Source organism: Myodes glareolus, chromosome 14 (assembly GCF_982192425.1).
Source record: "Myodes glareolus chromosome 14, mMyoGla1.1, whole genome shotgun sequence".
Classification (NCBI taxonomy): domain Eukaryota; kingdom Metazoa; phylum Chordata; class Mammalia; order Rodentia; family Cricetidae; genus Myodes; species Myodes glareolus.
This window is the reverse complement of record NC_142039.1, coordinates 37,164,176-37,181,344: the sequence shown is the minus strand read 5'-3', so window position 1 is coordinate 37,181,344 and position 17,169 is coordinate 37,164,176. Positions and strand designations below refer to the sequence as shown.

The following is a 17,169-nucleotide window of genomic DNA, read 5'->3' as shown; positions in this document are numbered from 1 at the left end:
ACAATTTTTTTCCTTGAATATGTCATAAATGTATCTTCATAGATACACATAATAAACATCTTTTTCATCTCAGAACTGAAAATAAATTTGAAGGAATATAGTCAAAAATCGGCCAACGTGTTCAACTTCAGAGTAAGACTTCAAGCCCTGTGGAGGTAAAAAGGTAAAACATGACCTGTGGCTGAGGAAAGCCAGGAGTTACCAGGAGAGCCTAGTAGCTAGAGTCTGCAATTGCAGCTGGAATGATGTCAAGGTCCCAGGGTTTTTATTCTTTTTGGTATACAGGCTGAGTATCTCTACTCAGAACATCTAAAATCTGAAAGACTATGAAATGGAAACCTTTTAAAGTTCTGAATTCAGAAGTATTTTAGATTTTGGATTTTCAGATAAATGATGTTCAACAAGTAAAATCTATACAAATATTTTCGAGTTTATGAGTCCACAAGATCTGAAACACACCTGGTCCTAAGCATTGCACCAAAAGCAGACACCCTGGAGCGTGGTTGAGAAGGAAGCAGGAACCACCTGCGCCACCGTGGCCCTTCACAGAGGAAATGGAGAAACACGGAACCCGGTTCTCTCTTCCAGTGTTTGGAACCCTGCTGTTGAATCTGATCTGGATGACTGTGCTCACACCCACTGTCATCTAGGTGATGTGCTCTGACAGCTGCCAACGTGGGTCCCACCAACCCACTGGCTCTTTTGTTACTCTAGCAGATTTGCCAGAGGTGAGCTTATTAGCAGGAAGGGTGAGTTTATTATGCAGGAAAAAAGAAATGTCAAGGTCCCTCTTCCCACTGAGGGCTTTTCTCCACTTAGTAAAGGGTCCATCAGCAGGCAGCCAGGTGCACTGAAAATAATTGGTGCCCACACCAATTAATTTTACTTGTTAGAAACTCTAAAAAAAAAAAAATCGAAAAGTCAGGAAAGGGAAAACGACCTCTGGAGAGGGAGGATTAACATCAGATTGTGTTGCTTCCTGCTGGATTAGCTCTCATCATGGAAAATTCCAAACTTCATCGGAAAGTTCACTGGTTCTGTTTGCTGTTCTACCCTCCTTTCTCCTTCCTCTTTATCCAATTAAGCAGTTTGAAATCTGGGCCACACAAACTACAAGTGAAGTCCAACAGATCAGTAGGACCACATCGTTCATACAATACAGTCCATCTCAAACAAACCATATTTTAGAAAAAGAGACAAGTTTTTTTTTTCTAAAAAAAAAAAAAGTGGGGCTGAAAAATATTAAATCTAAGCTCCAAACCAGAGACCCAGGACAGACCTCGTGCAACCTTTATTCCAACACAGACTAATAGAGACACACCAGCAACTCTGTTTATTCCAGCACAGACTAGTAGCGACATACCAGCAACTATGAGGATGTCTACGTTACAAAAGAGAATTTTAAAACATTTATTGTCACATGACCACAGTGTATAAATAAAAATTCGATTTATAATCTACTGTCAATCCACCATTGGTGATTGAAAAATACATATTTGTTGGAAAAACATGAACTCTATGCATTGTCTAGGTTAGACAATGCCTCTGGGAGTCTATCTTTGGGTAATAAGTCACCAGGATACAACATTAAGAATATTAGACTTTTTAGAAATGACTGCAGTCTTGGTAGGTCACTCTTTCCTGAACATCAAACACTCCTTTTCCAGCACACACAACAGATGTGAATTAGAAACTCTGTTAGTCAGATTTTCCTTCTGTTTGTATGTTTGAGACAGGGTTTCCCTGTGCAGCTTTGGTGCCTGTCCTGACACTATCTCTTGTAGATCAGGCTGGTCTCGAACTCACAGAGATCTGCCTGCCTCTGCCTCCCGAGTGCCAGAATTAAAGGCGTGCCCCACCACGGCCTGGCCAGATTTTCTTTTTTTTAATCACTGTGATCAAATACTTGAGAGGAAAAAGAAATTAAGTAAGGATTTCGGCTCGTTGTTCCAACTGTTTCAGAACATGGTAGCTGGTTCTAATGTTTCTATTCTATGGTGAGGCAGGATGGCAAAGCAGAAGCAGGCAGAGAAACAAAGTTACTCACTTCATGGAAATGAAGAAGAATGCCTGAACATTAGGCTTACATCTCCCTTTATTCCCTCTAGGCCTCCTATTTGCTGATATCACTCCATTCAGAAGGCTTCCTTCCTCTTAAGAAATAGCCTCATAAACAGAGGTTTGTTCTCCTAACCTAGGTGTTTACCAATCCAATCAAGTAGGCAAGTAAGAATGACCATTGCAATTACCAACATATTTTAAACTGTTCTCGTTAAAGTAAAAATTTCTTGGGCCTACCTATGGTTCTCAAAGTGGAGGGTTTTTTTTTTTCAATTTAAAATAACTATCGGGCTGAAGAGATGGCTCAGCAGTTGAGAGCACTGGCTGCTCTTCCAAAGGACCTGGGTTCAGTTCCAGCACCCACATGTCAGCTCACAACTGTATGTAACTCCAAGATCTGACACCCTCACACAGACAAACATACAGGCCAAACACCAATGTACATGAAATAAAAATAAATAAAAAAGATGAACCCCTCTCCTTACTCCTCTCTCTTCTCCTTCTCCTTCCTTCTCTACCTCTAATACACAGAGCAGAAAAAGGCATAATCTGTCTCTACTCCATGATAAAGACTGTAAACCAACTCTTTCTTAATCCAATAGGAAACATCAGGAAAAACATGTAGAAATGTGATGCTTTAATATAAAAATAGTTTCAAAAAGAAACCAATGTGATTCTCAGAGACTCAAGAAACTGTGTGCCCCCTGTCCAGTCTACATCATTACTATAAAGTAAAATTGTTCTTTACATTTTACCAACTTTCTGAGTTTTACCCAGATTTTCAATCCAGTTATTACTCTCGAGTGAGCCAATGTATGAGTTTTTACGGGTGATTATCAGCCCATTGCCCCGTCACAGTTGAGAAGTGTGTGCAGTGACAAGAATTGAGGGGGAACAGGGCAGTGGTGGTACACGACTTTAATCCCAGCGCTCAGGAGGCAGAGGCAGGCAGATCTCTGATTTCAAGGCTAGCCTGGCTTACAGAGTGAGTTCCAGGACAGCCAGGGCTACACAGAGAAACCCTGCCTTGAAAAAAAATGTAGGTGTAACAGCAAAGTGAAACTACCCCAGATTTTTCTCCAAGAGGCACAAACCATATATCTAATGTAACTGATGATATAACAAACTATACTTTTCTCTAGTATCTTAAGAAAAAAATTCTGACTTGGTTTAGATTTTTTTAAAAAGTCCATGGAATGGACAATTATAATTATAGTTGGAAAATGCACTGTGCCACCTAGAAAAAAATACATTATAGACCAGGACAGTTTTTCAGCTAAAATTCTGAGAAACTTAACAATACTAGAAAAGTGATAGGCTGAAAATCCAATGCAAAAAGCTAATTGGAACCACAGTGATTCACTAGACAAGAAGATTGAGTTTTGAAGACTAGATCATAAATCCTTAATAAGGGAAAACAGCTCTAAAACTGAGTCATTTCCTCAATCTAAATCTAGTTTCCAAAAGCAGACATTGAGGGTTGTCTAGAAAAGGAAGAGGACAGTGATCTACAAGTTTCCTTGTGGAGTGCTATTCAAATTCAGGAAATGTGGGAGAACAGTACAAAGGAAAAACAGATGCTGACACATAGAATCTACTGTCCTGGTGGACAATAGGTACAATTATGCAATGGGCCCATATCTACATGTACACACACATGGGGGATTGCATACGTGTGTGTGTGGAGGCAGAAGGACAACCTAAGGTACCATCCTCAGAAATATCATCAAATCTTCTGAGACAGGTCTCTCTTTGGCCTGAAGCTCACCTATTAGGGTAGACTTGGCAGACAGAAAACCCCAGAGATTCCCATGTCTCTGTCTCCCTCACCCTGGGATTATATGTGTGCACCATCATGGCCTGCATTTTCATATGTGTGATAAAAGTTAGGCTCACCTCCTCTTGCTTGTTAGGTAAGCACTTTGCTGATGAAGTCATCTCCCCAATCCCAAAATGCATAGTCTTAAGCACACACTAACTGAAATCATTTGAAAGACTGTGTAATGCCTTTCTAGGATTCTGAGGAAAATAGAGTGCCCTAAACACCATCTTTCCATTAGCTTAGCCATTTCATTGAAAAGGCTGAGAGTAGCAAAATATAATATCCTGAAACTATACTCCAAACTTGCTGTCAATAACTGTTGCCTCCCTTCTTGTCTTCCACAAAATACAGAACTCTCAAGTATCATTCTCACATTGTTAGTCCACTTTCTATTGCCAGCAACACAGGATCACAGACTAAGTACAGTATAAAGACCTGAGATTTACTTTAGCTTGTACTTCTTGGGTACATGGGGTAATGACAGGCTTACTGCAGAGACCCGAGGCACTCTGAGTCACATGACAAGAGTCAGAAAGCATGTATCTCTGGTCTCTATCCATCTTCTTATAAATCCACCAAAATGACTTTTCCTAATCCTAACCACTTCTGAAAGGCCTTGCCTCTAAACACCATAGTAGATTAAATTGAGACCTTAAGACTTCACAGTGGGGATTAACTTCCAACACAGGAGCTTTGGGAGTGATCCAAACCACACCAAACATGAAAACACAAACAGTTCTTCCTGCTGCAGAAACTTAGGAGCTGGACTCACCTCTTGCCGTTTGAAGTTCTGGACATATTCTTCGAACTGTTCATCTTTCGTTTCATCGGCTTTTCCCAGCTTCTGGAGGACCTAGTTTGGGACCAAAACAAAATAATTTGATTTAACAGTGTTTTTAGAGCAGGACCACAAGCTTGTTTAGTAGAGACTACTGCTGTTCTCTAAGGGGTCCTAGCAGAAGCCACCCTCAATGCTCTTGGTGGCTTTGGAGCTGAATAGACTTGAGCTGTGTGATTTTGAGCAAGCACCAAGGTGGCACTGCATTTGTTTGCTTACATATGAATTCCTCTAGGAGTCTATGCATAACATTAAGACTGAAGCTAAGCTCTACGTGTCATTTTGTCTCCAGAAGCTAGCAAAATGCATGATGTATAATGGGTGCCCAGCTATGTGTTAATGAAGCAAAGCTATATGACTGAACTGTGCCTTCTAGTGATGGCATTCAATTTTCCTGTCCCTGTTCTGATATATTCTTTTTTTTTTTTTTGATTTTTGAGACAGGGTTTCTCTGTAGTTTTTGGTGCCTGTCCTGGAACTAGCTCTTGTAGACCAGGCTGGTCTCGAACTCACAGAGATCCGCCTGCCTCTGCCTCCCAAGTGCTGGGATTAAAGGCATGCGCCACCACCGCCCGGCCTGATATATTCTTAATTCAATGAACAATCAAAGTGGCCATGGGAATACAATTATTTTATAACCCCATGTTTACCATTGGATACACAGAAATATAAAACAAATAAATCAGGTTGCAGCATTTATCCTAGGAATATCTGACAGTCTAGTAGACTATAAGCTATGTTAATAAAAACAAAGCAAAGTTAATGTACTATAAGCAATACAAGGATGTTATAGAGTGTTGTAACAATATCTGTAGAGCCTAAGATTTCAGAAAATATTCTATGAAGATTGTTTTTAATCTGTTGTGAGGAATTCCAACTGACAGAAATGTGGCAGGGTTCATTCCAGGCAATGAAGGGGGTCTAAGCAAATTCACAGGAAGAATGATTGTGTCTAGAACACAAGGACAACTTGCCAAGGGTAAGATTTCTTAAAGACACAGGAAGTCGATGAGGATGAAGCAGACAGAGCATGCGTGTTACAGTAGCATTCACTATTTGGCATCATTGTCCTTATATCTCAGTGTTGAAACACTGACTTCTTCAAGAATATGGAAACACTATAGAAATTCACCTCATGACATCCTGTGGCATCATCAAACATCACTAAAACCTCTACTACAAAGATCCACATACATCAAAACACGTGGGATTGATAACTGGAGGGAGCTCAGCTTGAATTCAGGGTCTTATATTTTTGTTATTATTATTGATTCAGAGATAAAAAAAGCAATGGAAGTCACACTTGCAACAGAAGCAAACTTGAACAACCAAGGGTATCTCAGGTTCTCATCTTCTCCTGTGTTTTCTAAATCTCAAGGTTTTAAGATGATTTTTGACTTTACAGTTGTTTTAACTCTTGTCTAGTCATTAAAAAAATGTTTTAGATAGAAATCTACCAAATTACCTATGGCTACTCAAATATAGACACACACATAGACATGTGTACAGGCATGCACAAGCCTAAAGGTGATGAGGGAAGGCAGCTGGCATGTACCACCCAGTGTTTCCCTGGCTCTCAAAGTCCACAAACCCAACCCTCTTCTGACACTCTATATCACAGGACTTGCTAGGTTGAGTCAAGCCCTCATCTGTTGACAGCAGCACGCAGGCAAGGGATGCTAGCAGTCTCTTCTGAGCAAGAGGAGCTGTCAAATGATCAGTTCTACAACCTGCTAGAGCAGTGAACAGGCACTTCTGTCCTGGGCGCCAGAAAAGAACACTTAAATATGTATTGCACACCCTCTGTGAACCTGAAATTGTGGAGGTAATTGACCATTACTCTCATCCTCAAGACAGTTTTGTGTGGCACCTATTTTACCCATTTGACATCTGAAAGATTAGGACCACATAGATAAGTAAGTTACCTCTTGGAAACTTTCAGGAAACTCACTTTTCTACAGGGCAATGTCTCTGTCATCACCATCACCGGTATGGTCTTTTCCTTCTCAAGGAAAGCAGGAAAGACCTACATATCAAATCTAATATTCCTATTTTTGTGGATAAAATATATTAAGGCCACTGGGCTCTATGAAGCACGTGTCTTGCTCATACTCTCCCTCCTTCCACTCTTCAACTGGATCTTGGTAGCTCCAATGTGGGTCTCTGTCTCTGTTTCCATCTGTTGTGGGACTATGTGTTCTATATATAGAACTATATGTGTTCTATAGTGATATTTAAGATAGTCATCAGTCTGACTACAGGGCAAGGCCAGTTCAGTCACCCTCTCTATTGCTTAGGGTCTTAGAAGTCAAGACCATGAGGGGTTCACCCACTGAGACAATGTGCCTGAGCTAACGGGAGCTCACCAACTCCAACTGAACTGGGAATAAATGAGCATGGGATCAAATCAGTGCCTCTGAATGTGTTTGACAGTGGGACAGACTGAGGGGCCAATGACAATGGTACTGGGATTTGTCTCTACTGCATGTACTGACTTTTGGGGATCCTGTTCTCTTTGGATGTATACTTTGCTCAACCTGGATGTAGTGGGGAGGGCCTTGGACTTTCCAGGGAGCAAGTGGAGGGGAAGGGGATTGGAAGGAGTGGGAGGAGGGGAGGAAGTGGTAATTTGGATTGATATTTTTTAAAGTAATAAAGTAAAAAAATAAAGTATTTTGTTGATCATTTTTGCATTCTCCAGAGGGGAGAAGCACATGTCTTACCAGCTACATGACTGCAATAGTGGGAAGATCATAGACAGACTCCTGCTTGAAGCTCTTCACTGATATTTCAAATCAAGGTTCCTCATATCTCGTGTTTTAAGAACAATGTGATATAAATGAGACGAGGCTAGAAAACAGCCATGAAACAGCTCCTCCGTGTAAAAAGTGTTTTCAACTTGACAGTGTCATTGCGAATGACAGCACACACAGAACTCTTAGTGGCAGTGGCCCTAGATCTTGGTTCTGGCCACATGCCATAGCAGCATCCACACAGGAGAGCGAGGAAGGGAGGAGGGACAAGGAAGCTAACCTTCCCCAGGAACATCTTCACTCTAGTGGCCACACTGGGACCCAGTGCGCTCTGTTTCAACTGACCCTGGAAACAGCCTACGCATCGTTGAGCTGATGAATAAGGGGAGACTTACAGAGAAGAACACCTGTGCAAAATCACTTTCTTTGTAAGTTACATATCCCATTCCCTATGGCACCTTTACCATAAAGATGATATCACTCCAAGGCTTTGACACTGTAAAATGGAGACTTAGAATACCAATCCTGGAATATCAGTGCCAAACTTGTTTAGATTTCAGACTTAATGTGCTCCCACGAAGTGGTCTCCATGAGAGGTCTTGAATAGTTTGCCTTTCTTTCAAAGGCCCTTAGTCAAACCCCACCATGGGTTCCCTAATTCATCATGAACCAAATCTGAGTTTCTTGTGATGGGTGACAAAGTTGCAAGGCCCCCTGACATTATGTACAGAAGAAGAAATGTTTGTTCTACAAGGTGCCATGGTGTAGTGCCTCAGAAATCCTAACTTTTAACAACACTGAGACCTGATCAATCTACATGTAACTTTAGAACAGTTAGTAAATTTATTATTTGGGCATGAACGAAACACATTGGCTATCTATATTTTTTCCATTTACTGAAAATGATTTTTTCCTCAAATATCTAGAGAAAGGTTTCTTCTGGGTCTACTCCTCCCATCCAGATCTACCTCCTTTCTGTCTGTCATTTAAAAACAATCAGATTTCTAATTAATAAAATAAAATAACTAACACATCAGAATAGGCCAGTACAAACATACAGAAGTGTAAGCGCCCACGAAAAGGCATAAGAAACAGATATAGATAGAGACCCCACTCATTTGCACACTTAGGAATCTCATGAAAACACAAAGCTGGAAGCCCTAATATCTAAAATTGCATATATATATACATATTTAAAAGCCCTGGTACAACATTGTGAGACAAGGAGCCTTCAAAGATGTTGTTAAGTTCATCTTCTGTTGGCCATCTACTGCTGGGTACACTGCCCACCCTTACAAGTAGATGTTTTTACCTTCCATGAGACGCCATTGGAGAAAACGAAAGTTTCATCTGCAGGTAGTTATCAATTGGAGATAATGTCTGGGCTAGGGATAGAACATGTGCCATCTATAATTTAAGATCTAGCTGTAATTTTATATCTCCAAAGTTTCTTTAATCAACACTTCATTCCCACATTGACACTTTCTGCCTCCTTAAACCTATAAAATTCTCTCTCCTATCTTATAATCATGAAGCTTCCTAACTCCTCCATGAAGCTTTTCCAGTTCAAGAGGGATTATCACCATTAACCTCTTCCCTTTTACCATAGGAGTGAAAGTAAACTGATGGGCTTTTGGTTATTTCCATAACTGGTCATTGGCTTGAGCTTTACTGTGTTTCAGGTTCCTTTCCAAAGATATAAATAGGTTAATTCATTTATTCCTAATGACTTTATAGCATGCATTGCCATGTTTATAGGCAAGGAGAACTAATCAATGAGAAGGCACAAAGTCAGTCATTGAAGAAGTAGGTTCTTATTTAAGAGAGAATTCTCATCCTATTGACCCTTGCTCTGAACGGGTCTGTCCATTGGATTTTACTTTCATTGTGCCCTTGGCTTATCTTCCAAAGATCAGGTTTTCTTAATAGCCCACCTTCTCCACAACCTTCTCAGTGGAAAAACACCGGGATTAATAAACAATTTTCATTCATTATACAGTTTGAGTTACAGTTAGTTCTATGTCTGTTCTGATTGGTTTTTGTCAACTTCACACACACAAACCCAGACATATTTGAGAAGAGAGAATTTTAATTGAGAAAACATGTCCATGACATTGGTCTATAGTACGTCTGTTATAGGGATTTTCTTAATGAGTGATTTATGTAGAAGGGCCCAGCACATTGTGGTTGATATTTCCTTGAGCTGCTGGTCCCTGTTAAGTAAGAACATTTGGATTTAGACTTTAATTTCATCCAGACCGACACTTTACTATTTGAGAACATAGAGTTTTAATTATTACATTTGCTTATTTTTTTCATTTGGCAAGTCGTAGATGCAAAGTTCAACATGTACTTTCTTTCAGTGAGATTCTGCATCATTCCCCCAGGGCTGCACTCATTCTCGCAGGTTTCCTGAGCCCAGAAGTTCCAATTTTAAAAGACTAAATAAAAAGTCAAATGGAGAGGGAGAGCAAGAACATGACAAATTAAAGTGTTTTGTGGTCAGCTTGCTTTCCATGTCCTCTCTGGCAGTGATCTTCAGGGACTGAGTTGCAAGCACTATCCCAATGGCAGGGTTCCTGTATTCTTTCCTAGAAAAACTATTTCTGACTAAAGTGGCCAAGCATATTACCCAAGGATTTGGAGCTCTGGTTTGAATACTTTCTCCATGGTGTGAAAGCAAAATTCTAATCAAGTTTTATGTTCCCAAAGTGGAATGCAAATTTACTACTGACTGCAGCTGTGGATGGGAAATAGCAGCTCCGTTTAATATTTTAAATTAGAAATGGGGCAGTAAGTTGGCAGCTTTCAGAGGGGGAAAAAAAAACCTTGACATTTGAAGCCAGAGAGAAAAAAACCGCACTCTTCCTTATACCATGGAAATGGCTTCTGTTAATTAAGGGAAAAGATCAAAGCAAAGTTCAGCTATGCTGATGTCTGACCCCCAGCAGCAACACCAGTCTTGTGAGTCAGAAGTAGAGATGCTGATAAGGGCAAATGATGCAGATTGCAAAGAAGTTCAAAAGGAAGGCCACGTAGGGATGTCAAGTACATGTGTTTGTGCCTGGCTTGATGTGATGACCAGAACTATGTATTCTTAAAAAGAATCTGGAAGAATTGACCCCTGGAGCATCTTAGAGAAATGGGCACAGTGGATGAGGGTGAAGACTAGACATGGTGAGTCATGCTTCCTTCATCAGACTCTGCATGGCAATGGGAGACCTGCACAATTAAATTAGTCTTCTTTGAGTAATGAGGTACCTTCTCTTTGCACTTTATATCTTCGCCAAGCAAAAAAGCACAGTATTATGTGAACATTATCTACTGGTGAGAAGGCCAAATACTGTTCAGTACAGGGCATGGAGTACTGATCTTTCTGCATTGCCCTACAGGTAGATGATTCACTAATTACTCTGCTCTCTCTCTCATAAAACATGGAAGTGTTCACTCAAATTCTACAGTGTCAATAAGGTAAGCGCACCCTCACTGCTTCTCCCACTCTTTCTACTAGGCACATATTATGATGTTTTTCCAAGCTGAGGGTGCTGTTCCTTTTACCACGGTCTAGATATGCTTCCGGACCTAGACAGGAGCCTCAGAACAATGATTTCCCCAACTTCTTTCAATTATTTTAATCAATGCTTGTGATCTTTACCCAGAGAAGATTAAAAAAAAAAGATCACTGAAAACACATCTTTAGTAGGTTCATGTGCCCTTGAATGTCCCCATATGTCTCAAAATATTTTTGTACAGTTACAGCATCCCTTCTTTTCTCTGGTGGAGTTCAATGGCGTGTTAGCCATCACATCATCAAAACTCCTCCACCTGGTATGACCCTTCCTGATAATTCTAGAAGACACTTTAGGGAACAGTTAAGACAACGAATGTTCTCAGCCTCCTGTTTCACTTTAGTAGCTCTCAGATTTGGATGTCTGAGAAAAATAATACGTCATAGAACTTACAAGTCTAACATGAGTAGGCTAATACTTACAGGGAACTAGAAAAGAAAATTGGAGATGGAGAAGAGAGAAACTCAGAGGCCTAAAAGGGAAACAGAGGTAAATGACTGGGAGTTATAGACATCAGATACAGCCAGAGGAAGAACCGGCCAGCGTGGCTTTCCAACCGTGGCTTTCTAAATAGGTATCGAGTTCAGAATTCTGCTCTCTTCTATCTTGAGTCCTTTACAGTTGGAACACTTAGTCCCCTGACATAAGAGAGGAAAGGAAAATACCTTAGTGGAAAAGGATAGCTTGATATCGATCTTGAAAAGATGCCTGGATTCTAAGCCTATCCTCTCCCTGTGTCTCAGCTCCTTTTCTGTCGCCGTAATAAAACACTATGACCAAAAATGACTCAGAAGGAAGAATTTGTTTTAACTTCCAGGGCCAGGCAGATAAGAGTTCATCCTGGTGGGGAGGCATGGCACAGGCAGGTACAGTGGCTGGAGCAGGGAGCTGAGAGATCACACCTTCAACCACAAGCTTGAAGCACAGAAAACAAACTGGAAGTGGAACAAGTCTCTGTGGTTTTTTTTTTCAAAGTTTATTAAATTATGAAAGTTTCCATTTCCACCCCTCCTCCCAACACCCTCCCACTCCCCCCTCCCCCTCCTCCTCCCTCTCCATCCCTAAGAGCAGTCAGGGCTTCCAGCCCTGTGGGAAGTTCAAGTTCCTCCCCCCTCCCTCCAGGTCCAGGAAGGTGAGTGTCCAAACAGACTGGATCCCAAAAATCCAGTATATGCAGAGGAAACAAGTCCCAGTGTCATTGTCAATGGCTTTTCAGAAATGCTCCGGGCCAGCCACATTCAGAGAATCCGGCCACATTCAGAAAATCTGGTTGGATCACATGCTCGTTCAGTCCCAGTCCAACTGGCCTTGGTGAACTCTCATTAGATCAGTCCCCTTGTATCAGTGGGTGATTGCACCCCTCGCGGTCCTGAGTTTTTTTTTCATGTTCTTCCTCCTTCTGCCCCTCATTTGGACCATGGGGGGCTCAGTCCGGTGCTCCAATGTGGGTCTCCGTCTGTATCGCCATCCATCGTCGGATGAGAGTGACCCCAGAGCCTTTCCCCTAAACCTCCCAAAATAACCATGGACAGGACCAGGAATTCAGATACCTAAGCCCTAAGGGCATATCCCATTCCAACAACCACACCTTGATTGAATGTTTTTTTTTCCTCTTCAGAACCATTTTTCTATGAAACTATTGATACGTCCAAGTATCAGTGCCAGTGTGGCATGTATACTAGTCTGCAGAGAAAGATGGCTAATCCTCTCCTGAGACTGAGAGATGGGCCACATCTTCCTTGATTAGCAGGCCTCTTGAAAGTCACAGCACTGTCATGTGCCAAGTCTATGCCTCCCCACCAGGATGAACTCTTATCTGCCTGGCCCTGGAAGCTAAAACAAATTCTTCCTTCTGAGTCATTTTTGGTCATGGTGTTTTATTACAGCATAACACAGCGATCCTAAATTAGTCTTTGTGCTGTGGGGTCAAGGGAAGAAGTTCCTCCATGGACCATTAGCTGATTCCCAAAGACGGTTCATGTCCACTAAACTTGTAGCAATGTTCTCTGTGGCAAAGCTGCTGGGAGTAAGAACATATCCGGCCCTGAAACCCAGGATGGTTCCACACTCAGTAAAGCAGCACAGAAGAGCTCTGACCCTGGTTGCCTCTTACAGATTCAATGGGTCAGTTCTATGGTGTCAGTCACCTTCCTTACTCAGACAAATCACCCATTTGAAAACCCAGACCTGCTTCACAAGTTTTAAAGAAGGTAGAATGAAAAGTCCAGAAAAGCCTTTGTAACGTTTCAACTGGGAGCAGCAGGTTGTCTGGGGTGAGGAGGAAACGTGGAAGGAGCCATTGAAAAAAGGGAGAACATGTTATTGTTGTTCTTCCTCTTGTAAAAATGCTCCATGTTGACTTCACTATTCTAATGTATTATTATCATATGGAAACCTTACCTGTATCATGCAGAATTCTGAACATCTTAATTTTAAAAGTCACTTAATTCTCCTCGTCATCTAGTGAGTTGGGTCCCTGTGATTGTCCTCTGTTATTGATAAGGCCATGTGAGTGTATTATAGCTATGTGGGTATTGGAAACACTGGGAAATAGACAGTCATGCAGCTAACATATAATAGCTTAGATTCAAAGTAGACAGTTTAATGACAGAATCAACTCCTGACCCCGATGCGTTAACACCCTGAAGACTGCAGCAGAGAAGGAAACACAAGGCACTGGTCATACTTCCCCTGGATTTATATACCACCCACATCCAGAACGCTCATACAACAGTGTTTGAATCCATAGTCTTTTAAATGGAAATCATTTGTCATCAACTCCATCCAAATAGACTACTATTTCAACTCAGATATACTATGGGAAAGGAAGCAAGTTAAATAAAATATATGGTCTCTTCGATCTTACTTGGAAATAACTTCCAATTAGCCTCTGTTAGTAACAGGATGTGCCAGTGGCTTTATGTCAGCCTTACACAGACTAAGTCATTGTGGAATAGAGAACCACAGTGGAGAAAATGCCTCCACTGGGTTGGACTGTGGGCAAGCATTTTCTTGATTGAAGACTCATGTGGAAGATTCCAGCTCACTGTGGGTGGTGCCACCCCTGGGGAGGTGGTCCTGGGTATTATAAGAAAGCAGGCTGAACAAGCCATTGGTAGCAAGTCAGTAAGTAGTACCTCTCCATGGCCTCGGTATCAGCTCCTGCCACCAGGTTCCTACCCTGTTTGAGTTCCTGGTCCAACTCTGCCTCAGTGATGGCCTGTGAAGTCAAACTGTGAGCTGAAGATAAACCCTCCCCTCCCCAAGTTACTTTTTCTCATGGTGTTTTACCCCAGCAACAGAAACACTAAGTAAGACACAGGCCCAGGTAGACAGCACTGCCGTGTGTCAATGTCACAGAGGAGGACACACAGGGTAACTCATGAGTGAAGCAGAAAGCAGTTCTGGAGAAACACTAAGGACAACTTTACGTCATATGTGCTATCAAGTCATGACAAAACCCACCCTAACAGGGCAAGCTGGAATCTCCCAGGGGCGTGATGCAAGGCTTGGACTCACCAGCCTCTTATTCTTAGGACATCCGGATGTACAGGCAGATTCTTACAATACCTGTCCCACATGTTCTGACAGAAAGAACCAAAGAGCGCTGCTTACCGTGGCACATTTGTGAGCTCCTTACACCCTAAAATCTTTGCCTCATACATCATGCTTTCAGTGAAGGCTTCCCCTTTCCTCTCTTATCCTGCCAGAAGGTCCATGCAGTCAAAAGTTTGCACTAATAAGAAATCATAGGGAAGATTTCTGGAAGCTTTATATCTTTGTGGGGAGGTTATTTGGTTTTGTTTGTGTGGATGAGTTTTGGTTTTGGTTTTGTTTATCGTGTGTTTGGGGTCTTTGTGTCTCATTCTGCAACTATAGCCAGCCTGCAACTCACTAAATAGCACATGCTGGCCTTGGAATTCATGGCAATCTCCCTGCCTCAGTGTCCTGAGTTCTGGGATTATGTTAGGAGCTATAATGCCGGTCTTTGCATTTGACAAGAGTCTTACCTTGCTTTTCAAGAGAGGAATTGAAAGGCTATGGTGGACAAAGGCAAGGAAGACAGATAAATACCTGTCGACTATTTTAAAGTCATATATTGGTGCTTTGGACTAAATCTTACTAATAGGCAACACTGAATATGATCTCTTTGAATCTAGGATGATCTCTTCTCTACTGTGTGCCCACAGTTGCTGGGAACACGCGAGAGAACTACCTGCCCTCTCTGCATCTCAATGGTTTTGTAGACTTGTATGCTGTAATTTATGGAAGGTTGGGATGTGGTTTGTAGCATTGCTTCTGACTTACTGTGTTTCCCAAAGTGTTTCACGGAACATAAAGGAATGGCGTCAAAACAGTTGCCAGGATAAGGTATCAAGAAGCAGGAAATATTAATGTTCTGTTGTGAAAATGTACAGACACTGCAAAAAAGTTTTCAGAAGGTAGACCCAAGCTGCTTATAAAATTTTTAGATGAACATGTGTCGGTAATTGTTTTATTCACTGATTAATGGGGGAATAAAGAATTTGCAATTAATTTCAAAGGGAAAATGAATTTCACATCTGTAGGCGGTAGGGAAGGATGAAGTAAATCTATACAGAGGTGAGGAATACACAGGAATGTAATTGCCTCCTACCTGACATAATTCATAAACCTTTCATAATGCCCCTTCAGCACAGGCATGGAGGCTGCATGGTGTCCTGTTGTAAACCAGCTTGTCTAGCGTGCTGCACATCTTAAAGGCTCCAAACCTACAGAGCACAATTTCTTCTGTTTATAGATCTCATAACCTCTTATCTCTTTAAAAGATCAATGCAGAACTTTACTGAAGCCAGGACCTCCATACAGCTTATAAATTTATGCTCCCCATTCACATTAGCTTTCTTCAAGGAAAATAATCACATTTTTAAAGTAAAAGAATTAAAGCTGAATCAGAGAAGCAGGCTGGGGTTGAGCAACTCAGCTCTACGCTATGTGAGCAGAGCATGCGAACTCTGATTGTGAAGAATTTTTTTTAAAAAGACAGTTTCTTTCCCACCATGTTCCCTGCTACACACCTGACCCCTTGTGTCCTCCTCCCCAGATTCCTTTCCTCACGCTCATCCTTCCTCATCACCATTCCTCTCTCTGCAACTCGTTTCCAGATTTTAAGACTACACATACACACTTATACCTATATATACAAGCAAACGTACACACTGTAGGCTTATGAAAGATCCACATATGAATGAGAACCTGTGACTTTTGTTCTTCCAAAATTTCACAAAGGTTAAAGAACACAAGAAAAATTACTAGCTAGAATCCGAAGACATTTGATGGGGTAGAGGCTCCTCTTGACTTAATGCTTTTAATATGAAGCAGTTACAGCCAGTCAATACTCTCAAAAGAATTAAGCAGGTTCTATCTCCATCCTTCTCTTGTGTAGACACATACTACAAGGTAAGTGGGATACTGTGGAAACTGGGATTGCTTGGATTTTGAGAAGATGTCTCAGCAAATCTCTCCATGATATGCAAATAAACATCTGGGAACCTTTTCTAACTCAAAGTACCACACATACAACCAAGAGACCCATGGGCAACTCAAGCTACTGATATCATATTAGTTGGTAACTGCTTCATAGCTCAAGAAGCGTTAGAGGGAAGTTGTTAGCTAAAGAAACAGAATATGACATAGTACTCTTCAAACCAGAAGATCTAATGACTACACAGGGCCTGTTTAGGTGTCTCTTTCTGTATCTAGACAATCTGTGCTGGAAACAACATGGAATATGATTTTGGCCTAAGAAGAACTCTTTTCCTTGTAGGTTTTATTTTAAAGACCAAAATAATTCAAAGGAGTGGTTTGTTCTCTTATCAATTAATATGTTTATTAATTCATTCATTACTCATGGTGGAAAGGACCGTGTGACAGACACAGACTGTCAGGTCACCTGCAATATCAATAGGTCTACTACCTCACAACAAACTTGCCTCCTTTACATCATTTTGAACCAACTGATACTTTCAGTAATGTTACTTCCTATGCACAAACTTATCACAAATAAGAAAAATGTTCACAGCATACTCAGAGCTCTATTGAGAAAAGCTTCTTTGTTCAACATAATCTCCAACAGCGATCTCCGGC

At 41.2% G+C, this 17,169-nt stretch overlaps 1 protein-coding gene across 6 annotated transcripts in view; it reads right to left on the bottom strand.

The window, feature by feature from the left end:
- Amph (amphiphysin) overlaps positions 1–17,169 on the bottom strand; it is a 209,664-nt gene that overhangs the window by 100,176 nt on the left and 92,319 nt on the right. For all 6 annotated transcript variants that reach the window (XM_085699261.2, XM_085699258.2, XM_085699259.2 and 3 more), the window contains exon 2: positions 4,656–4,736. In XM_085699261.2, the coding sequence (XP_085555387.2) occupies positions 4,656–4,736 (81 nt within the window). The remainder of the gene's footprint in view (positions 1–4,655; positions 4,737–17,169) is intronic.